Below are 9,082 nucleotides of genomic sequence, written 5' to 3' on the forward strand. Positions count from 1 at the left end.
GACTACTACTCCTTTATACGTTTCTGCTACTGTTGGACCTAAAGCAATAGTATATGTGTTATCTGTTGAGGCGACTTTTAGTGCTAATCACTGTGAGTTGTTTTATCTTCTTCCACAATGAGAAAATGTGCCCTTAACAGTGTGTACGATTACTTACTTCTTCATCTTGTTACATACATGCACTCATGTTTGCACACACACACTTATATATATATATATATATATATATACACACACACACACACACACACACACACACACAAACTCTCAGCCATACAGGCACATAGAAAATACACACACACACACAAGCACACAACTCATTAGCTGATAGTCACCAACTTCTTCCACCCCAGCTTGGTGATGATGGTTGTACATGTCTGAGATGTATGGTTTTATGGCAAAACACCAAATAAAGTGGTTGTGTAATTATCCTTAATGTGTGGAGTCCATCACTTGAGCCACAGAACACACATTTAATCTGGTTTAACCTGGGCATCCGGGTAGCATAGTGGTCTATTCCGTTGCCTACCGACACGGGGATCGCCGGTTCGAATCCCCGTGTTACCTCCAGCTTGGTCAGGCATCCCTACAGACACAATTGGCAGTGTCTGTGGGTGGGAAGCCGGATGTGGGTATGTGTCCTGGGGGGCACCTGTTCGGGAAGGAGGGGGGACTGGGGGGAGTAGCATGATCCTTCCACGCGCCACGTCCCCCTGGGGAAACTCTTCACTGTCAGGTGAAAAGGAGCAGCTGGCGACTCCACATGTATCAGAGGAGGCATGTGGTAGTCTGCAGCCCTCCCTGCATCGGCAGAGACGGCTTGGAAGAGTGGGGTAATTGGCCAAAATTCGGTTGGGGAGAAAAAGGGGGGGGGGTTAAAAAAATAAAGAATAATCTGGTTTAACCAGCAAAGATGGGAACCCATATATGAAACACATGTTACGTGAAGTTGAAAAAAATGTTTAAAAGAGAGAACACAGTAATTACATTTGTCATTCTTCTTTTTAAAACGTTTAATTTAATATATTTCTTGACAGTATTTTGTCCTTTATTTTGGTGGATTTGATGAACAAGTATTTGCATTTTGTATAGAGATACATGGTGATACATTGATGTGGCAATGCCGGTGCCGATCTCTGCACAAACACAACGTTTCATTGGATCCTAAATTGATTCTTTTGATCCCGCCACTCAAAAGTGAAACAAGACTACCTAACTGTTACCCCTCCCTCAACCTAACCTTTTAATGGATTCCACATGAGCTTGCCCCACGCCCCCACCCTCCACCCCACAGGTAAATACGCCATTTGAATCAATGACATGGCAAGCCTCATCAGACGAACTGAGAATACTTTTTTGCAACAAAGCACAAACACACAAGCATGGCGGGGGAAAGGATTTCAACGTCCAGTCAATGGAGAGTGTTGCAAAATACCCAAAACTTGCAAAAAAGTTACTTTCGGCTGTGTAAAAAGAGGACAGCGATATTACAAAAGTGAAATGAACGGGTTAGAAGGCTCGGTCCATTTTAACCGTATCCCCAGACAACTGCGAAAGTGGAAACCTTAAAACAGTCTACCTTTTATGTAATAGTTATTTGGCCTCACAGTCTTCCAGGCCCACATTGATTTGATGAAGTGTGGTGGTGTTGTGCCAGCCCTGGAGCCGCTACTTCCTACAGAGGAGTTAAGCTGTTCCTCCTCTGTGCTGCACCCGGGTCATTACAGGACTAATCCCCTGATTAAGACCCCTTCAGCAAAACACTCGGCCACCTTTTACATCCAGGTCTGGCCGAGCGAATGTCTGTGTCACAGAGTGGGTGGACAAGAGAAACAGATACGTACATACGGGCACTTAATACATATTTGCAGAGAGGACGAGATTATAAAGTCAGAAAATATAGTAATGGAAAGAACAAGTAACAGAGATCCTGTGTGGGCATTTGCATATCCGTTTAGGATGTGCTGTTCCAGATACAATCCATGCTTACACAGACGAGTCCAGGCAAGTGGGAGAGGGGGGCGGGGGGTGACGTTAGCGAAAGTGGGGGATATGGGCAACGAGATGCATTACTGACTGAGGAATGTTTTCGTGGATGACAGATAAGCGGAACACACAAGTGCGCAAATGCAAAATGCAGATTGTCAACAACCAAGACTGAGCTTGTGTGTGTGAGCTGCAGTATGTCATGCTGGACCCATCACTGACTTTCATGCCACCTTAATTGTTCAGTATGTTATGTGTTTTGGAGGATAATTTCATGGGTCAGGTTACCAGGAGTCGAGTCTAGTAATTCCTGTTCCCCTTAGCCTCACACCTTCTGGGTCACCGACCGGTCAATCTGTACTGGCAACCAGTCTAACACTATGAGCAATATGCCACATGAACAATCTGAGCTGCTTTAATAAGCATGCAGGGTCCAAATGCTGTTGCCCACAATCACTCACCCAGTCTGTCTATCTATCTATCTAGCTAGCTAGCTAGCTATCTATCCATCCATCTATCGATTGGTCGACCCATGTCTGACTGTTATAATCATCTATCTTCATATTTCGCTTGCAAGTTTCAGATACATCGTTAGCTCGACTTGTACTCTGAGTGAAACTCTTGAAAATGTAGTTTAGGAAAGCTTTGTTTTCAGCTTGTTTTTGATTGATTGATGTGTTTTCCCCTCTGCTCTCTGTGTTTTCATCCTACTGCATTTTTAAAAAGAAACCTGTGCTCTGAAAAGAGCAGTAAAGATGAAGATTTACTGACAGATTTACTAACTCACTAACTTGGTCTGTGGAGGAGATGCTCTCATCTGTTTGAGATGTTTGGTTTCTTTGAGTGACATTTGTAAAATTGCGATGAAAGGTTTGCTCAAGTAGAGTTTAATGTTTTATTTGTTTTTTTGTCATGATTCAGTGTCCTTTTAAAACAAGCTAAGTGGCGCCCGGGTAGCTTAGCAGTCTATTCCATTGCATACCAACATGGGGATCGCTAGCTCGAATCCCTGTGTTACCTCTGGCTTGGTCGGGTGTCCCTACAGGCACAATTGGCTGTGTCTGTGGGTGGGAAGCCGGATGGGGGTATGTGTCCTTGTCGCTGCACTAGCACCTCCTCTGGTCAGTCAGGGCGCATGTTCGGGGGGAGGGGGAACTGGGGGGGCGTGATCCTCCCACGCGCTATGTCCCCCTGGTGAAACTTCTCACTGTCAGGTGAAAAGAAGCGGCTGGCGACTCCACATGTATCGGAGGAGGCATGTGGTAGTCTGCAGCCCTCCCCGGATCGGCAGAGGGGGTGGAGCAGTGACGGGGGCGGCTCAGAAGAGTGCGGTAATTGACCGAATACAATCGGGGAGAAAAAGAGGGAAAAATCCGGAAAAAAATTTATACATTTCTATCAACGGATAATAATAAAGAGGTGCTTTGAAATACTGACAGAAAATAAAACAAATCCAAGCAAACGGCCTTACATGTATACTGTAGCGTATCGGTGCACAGCCTGTAACGAACAGCCCCAGGGACAAGCCAGTGTTCTTCCATTCCAGTCTGAGGGAGGAGGGGGGCGAGAGAGATGGAGCTAGTTGTCCAGTGTAGGGATCTTGCACACAAAGGGAAAGGTCTTGTCACAGCTGTTGTCGTTCCAGGACCTGAGTGCTGCAAGAAAGAAGAAAAGCACACACACACACACACACACACACACACACACACACACACACACACACACACACACACACACACACACACACACACACACACACACACACACACACACACAGACAAGCCCCGTTGAGTCATGACTCAGTACACAGGTACGTATGAATGTTGAAATACGCACACACACTTGGGTCTCACTTCTGTTTCTAATTCTCTATCATTGTTGTGTGTGTGTGTGTGTGTGTGTGTGTGTGTGTGTGTAGGGGGGGAGGGGGGTGCCTCTCACCACTGTTCTGTCTAAACCAGATCTCCACACAGTCTTCCTCCTGAGGGATGCGGTGGATGCCATCGTCAGGCTGGTTTCCATCCCAGTAACTGTATTCATAGTTACTTCCATCTGTCCACTCCAGAGTGCCCTCCTGTGGGCAAAGGACACAACACAAGAACAGAGCTTCCATGAAGTGCCCACCCGAATGTGCAGCCTTGGAGAGAGGCTGAATGGCAGTTGAATTCTCTTAACTGACTTGAGAAGAAAATCCTTCAGTCCAAGTGAGTTACTACTCTCTACCCTCTCTCTGCTTCTGCCATCAAGGTGCTTCATCTCTGTGAGGTCCACTTTACCTGCCCACTGGCCAAACACACACACACCATCTCTCCTATACCTGTGGGGCCCCCTCATTGACTACATTCATTCCCTAGCCCTTAACTGTAACCTTAACCATCATAACTGCATGCCTAACTTTAACCCTTACCCTAACCTTAACCTAATCCTAATTCTAACCTTAGCCCTTACCCTAAACCTAACCTAATCCTAATTCTAACCTTAACCCTTACCCTAAACCTAACCTAATCCTAATTCTAACCTTAACCCTAACCTAATCCTAATTCTAACCTTAACCCTTACCCTAACCTTAACCTAATCCTAATTCTAACCTTAACCCTAAACCCAAATCCTAACCCTAAAACAGGCCCTTTTCCTCATGAGGACCCATGAACTGTCCCCACAAGGTATGTGGTTTCAGGTTTTTCTATCCTAATGGGGACATTTGGTCACCATTAAGACAGAAAAACCTGGCAGGCGCACACACACACACACACACACACACACACACACACACACACACACACACACACACACACACACACACACACACACACACACACACACAAACAAATGTCAACAAGTGCAGGCAGATTCTGTGAAATTGGCACCCTTTAAGTAAGTTCTCCAATCACATTTATTTTCCTTTCGGGTTATGACCACAAAAACACTCTTACAATCATTCAGTGGTAACAGGTGTGTTTGCAATGTAACGCAAAAGATTTTCGAAAAAGATTCCATCTTAACTTGCAATCAAAAATGTTACATTTCTGTCACCATAGTCTTGCCTGCTTTTATTTAAAACATGGCTGTTGTCATGAATAACAATTTGCATTTTCACGAGCTGATCCTTTGCACACAGCAGTCCAACCATCTCACTCTCTCAGGATACTCAGTATTACATCAAACTAACGGGTACAAACATTTCATCTGAAGCGTCACTGGGGTGTGTGGCCTTCACTAGTGAGAGCTGCAGCATCTGAGACGTACTGTGTTGCGTGATTGTTTCGTTTCACATTTGTTCAAGTGTAATCGTGTTATGAGCTTATTGATATTGTTGGACATCACCGAGCCTCTGGGATTTGAGCGAGGACTGGACTGAACTGAATTGATGGGACTTGAAATGGTCTGAAATGAACACCATGATGAACTGACAAACCAAACCCTGTGAGATCATCCCTGGAGGAGTGACGTACTACCGGTGTTTTAAACAGTATGAGCCGTAGACCTGTTGCACACAACAAATGGGCACAAAGAGGACCAAATGTCCCCCGTCTCATACGCTGTTCAAATCTGGGTGCAGGGTAAAACCTGCGAGAGAAAACGCTACTCAACTTAAGAAGGGCTCTTTTGAACAATGATGTCTTAAACAAGGGAATCATGTATATCCACGGCCACATATATTATAATAAATTAGACTGCATGTTTTTTATTTACTGAAACCTGGCCCAGTGACTATGCCCAGTCCTGCAGATCTGAAGATATGGATTACATTAGGCTCTGAAACTGCATGGGTTTTATACAGTATGTCTGGCAACCTACCCATAAACATCAGCATACTGTTCTTGATAAACGAGTCCACTCAACATACAGCATATAAAGTAGATTTTTTTTCCCTCCCTTTTTCTCCCCGGTTATATTCAATCAATTTTCCCACTCTTCCGAGCTGTCCCGGTCATTGCTTCACCCCCTCTGCCAATCCGGGGAGGGCTGCAGACTACCACATGCCTTCCCCGATACATGTGGAGTTGCCAGCCGCTTCTTTTCACCTGACAGTGAGGAGTTTCGCCGGGGGGGGGGGGTGTAGCACGTCAGAGGATCACGCCCCAATTCCCCCCACCGAACAAGTGCTCTGACCGACCAGAGGAGGTGCTAGTGCAGCGACCAGGACACATACCCACATCTGGCTTCCCACCCACAGACACGGCCAATTGTGTCTGTAGGGACGCCGGATCACGCCGGAGGTAACACAGGGATTTGAACCAGTGACCCCCATGTCAGTAGGCAACGGAATAGACTGCTATGATACCCAGACGCCCCTCTGATATTACTGTTTCTGATCATTACTGAGCACTGTTGCCACTTAACGGGCATGTTTAAACTGGATGCATGGGAATACAACATCACATCAAGTCAGTAGCAGTTGTTCATTTTGTAGCACTTGTTAAGGACAGCCCATAACCAGTATTTACTTATTCTTTGAATAGATACACAAATGTGTGTGTGTGCGTGCGTGTGTGCGTGCGTGCGTGCGTGCGTGCGTGCGTGCGTGCGTGCGTGCGTGCGTGCGTGCGTGCATCACCTGTCTCCTGTCATGGAGGCCTATCCAGATGTCAGTGGGAATTCCAGGTATACGGCTGTTGACCAGGTCATATACAAACACATTCTCCTCCCAGCTGGGGATGCCGGTGTCAGTAAACACACATGACAGAGTGGGGGAGAGGGGGGAAAGGGAGAGAAAGAAACAGATGCTTTTATAAAGATCACCCTACAAGGAGTGCAAGAGTGGAAAAAGCTTCATCAGTTGTCTACAATGACAGCAGTGGAATATTAAGATGAGGAACGGGCAAATGGCAAAGACAGGATGAGAATAACGGCAAACATGCCTGTGATGTTCATACATTTAAAGCAAAAAAATAAATAAAAAGAGAAGGAAGCCGGATACTGGCAATTTTAACTTGTTGCAGCAACTTTTTATCTGCTGCGGCAATGAGTCAGTTTCCCAACAGGGACCAATAGGGTCTCATTTTATTTTTCTGTCTTTAAGAACATGTTTCTCCAAACTATGTCATTTGGTACAGTCCATCAGGGCTTAACTGTGCCATGGGAAACCTGATGCCTGCTATCTATCGTGGTCAAGGGTCACTGGTTGATAGGGGTTATGTCGGGGCCAAAGACTGTGTGTGTGTGTGTGTGTGTGTGTGTGTGTGTGTGTGTGTGTGTGTGTGTGTGTGTGTGTGTGTGTGTGTGTGTGTGTGTGTGTGTGTGTGTGTGAGCACTTATAGTCAAGCATGTGTGCTGACCTGTGTATGGAGGTGAGTTTGGCTGACTTGAGGCCGTTGGAGAACTCGGCGCAGTACAGGTCAGCCTCGGCCCAGGTTCTGTTGAGGGGGAAGAAGCGGTAGCAGTTCCCTTCAAACTCGGTCCAGAACAGCGGACAGGAAGCTGGAGGTTGCGAGTCTGGCAACTGCAGGGGAAGAGCTGTTGGGGGAGGTGGGGGGGCAGCATTTGGTGGTATAAGGTAGGAAAAAATAGGACACTTGAAGTTGTTCATCTCTGTTTTCTCTCAGCTTCCTCAACACACTATTTTTGATCTGAATCTGGGTTAAGCATTGTTTTTGTGGTGTTTTTTTTTCACAGCCTTGACCTCTGACAGTACACAAAGCAGATTAGGTGGCATGAAGTAGATTAAGAGATGTGAAGGAAAAAAGATGAGAACATTTGATCTGAGATATTACTATCTCTTGGATTTCTAATCAATCCATTATCAGTACCATAGAATAACCCCCATGTAGATACGCTAAATAAATATATAAAACCAATACGCCAATCATACAATGTGCAAATGTTTGTATGCTTGTGCAAACAAGAAAAAACAATTTAAATAAAAATTTCCCCACAGCCATTAGTTTTATATTAAACCCAAATCAGACAATGTGCATATTCACAAAAATCTTTACAGTCTTGGTGATGTCTTCACCAGAGCCATATGATATTTCAGCCACCCACAAACAAAGCCACTTTCCTCAATGAGGACAATAACACTCGGCCCCCTGCCCGTGAACAGCGAGGCCAAACTTTAAAAAAAAAGTTCATATGGACTGCACACATTAGCGTTCAAATGCACACTAGATGATTGGTTCTGCAAGACATCCACGATGCCTTTGATACGAAAAACACATATGAGCACAAACATGAGGTAACTGCTGGATGAACTATGGCTGGAAGTGTAAAAATGTTCAGTTTTGGCAGGGTAGGAAATATCTGAAATGCAGCCAAATATTTTGAACATTTATGAGATGGAACACAACATGGTGTTGTCCATTAAAATGAATTCTCAAGCTCCCAGGAAACGTCAGCAAAGTGACACGTCCTTAAAGATGCCAGTAAAGAATGGCCACTAGCTGTAACCCGGACATCTGCAGCTGCAGCCCTGCGGGCTGCCTGCCTGCCTGCAGACGGCCAGCCTGGAGGAGCACCATGTCAGGTCCTGAAAATGAACTCATCCCCCCCACCGGACAATGGTAAAATGATATGATGGCAGTACTCACCATGAGTGATCTTGATATTTGTTGAAGGTATACTTCTGACTGGTAGGACCCCAATAAAAACCATCGCCAAGCACAACTCCCAACAGAGCATATTCATCTGCTAGAGGAAGACACGCCACATGCACCGACTCAACAGATCCACAGTGGGTGTGTGGGGAAGTGTGTTAGGGATATATGCATGTGTGTCGGTGAGTGACTCTGTGTGTGTGTGTGTGTGTGTGTGTGTGTGTGTGTGTGTGTGTGTGTGTGTGTGTGTGTGTGTGTGTGTGTGTGTGTGGAGGGGATATGTAGTGCTTTAGTTAGAGCCATTGGCTTGTGTCTGAGACAGAGTGCAGAGAGTGCGAGAGCGAGAGAGAGAGAGAGAGAGAGACTGAGAATCGGGAAAGTTACCCTTCAGCTGCTTATTTTCTCATTCCTTCCCATTCAGTCACACTTGCTCACGATTTGGGAGCCAGTGAAGGAGAAAGGGACTGGGTGGGACAGAATTTGTGCAACAGACTAGGAAACAACCCCACACCCATTACCACATTTCAAACCCTTAGCGAAGCGTGTTTCTCATACGTAACATC

General features: G+C 45.6%; 1 protein-coding gene across 1 annotated transcript; it reads right to left on the reverse strand.

Annotated features, from left to right (window-relative positions):
- Nucleotides 1–1,004: 1,004 nt before the first annotated feature.
- On the reverse strand, nt 1,005–8,710 carry clec19a (C-type lectin domain containing 19A). Its single transcript, XM_056288336.1, has 5 exons — nt 8,514–8,710; nt 7,266–7,443; nt 6,545–6,638; nt 3,928–4,060; nt 1,005–3,641 (listed from the first exon to the last, which is right to left on the reverse strand). Exons 1-5 carry the CDS (start codon nt 8,608–8,610, stop codon nt 3,565–3,567), a joined length of 579 nt encoding a protein of 192 aa, XP_056144311.1. The 5' UTR covers nt 8,611–8,710; the 3' UTR covers nt 1,005–3,564.
- Between the last annotated feature and the right edge of the window lie 372 nt (nt 8,711–9,082).

Source organism: Lampris incognitus, chromosome 10, assembly GCF_029633865.1.
Source record: "Lampris incognitus isolate fLamInc1 chromosome 10, fLamInc1.hap2, whole genome shotgun sequence".
Classification (NCBI taxonomy): domain Eukaryota; kingdom Metazoa; phylum Chordata; class Actinopteri; order Lampriformes; family Lampridae; genus Lampris; species Lampris incognitus.

Coding starts and splice junctions, on each gene's coding strand:
- clec19a (XM_056288336.1), bottom strand. CDS start 8,610: ATGAATATGCTCTGTTGGGAGTTGTGCTTGGCGATGGTTTTTATTGGG. Junction 7,444..8,513: donor AAATATCAAGATCACTCATG/GTGAGTACTGCC, acceptor CTCCCCCAACAG/CTCTTCCCCTGCAGTTGCCA. Junction 3,642..3,927: donor CTGGTTTAGACAGAACAGTG/GTGAGAGGCACC, acceptor TCTTTCTTGCAG/CACTCAGGTCCTGGAACGAC.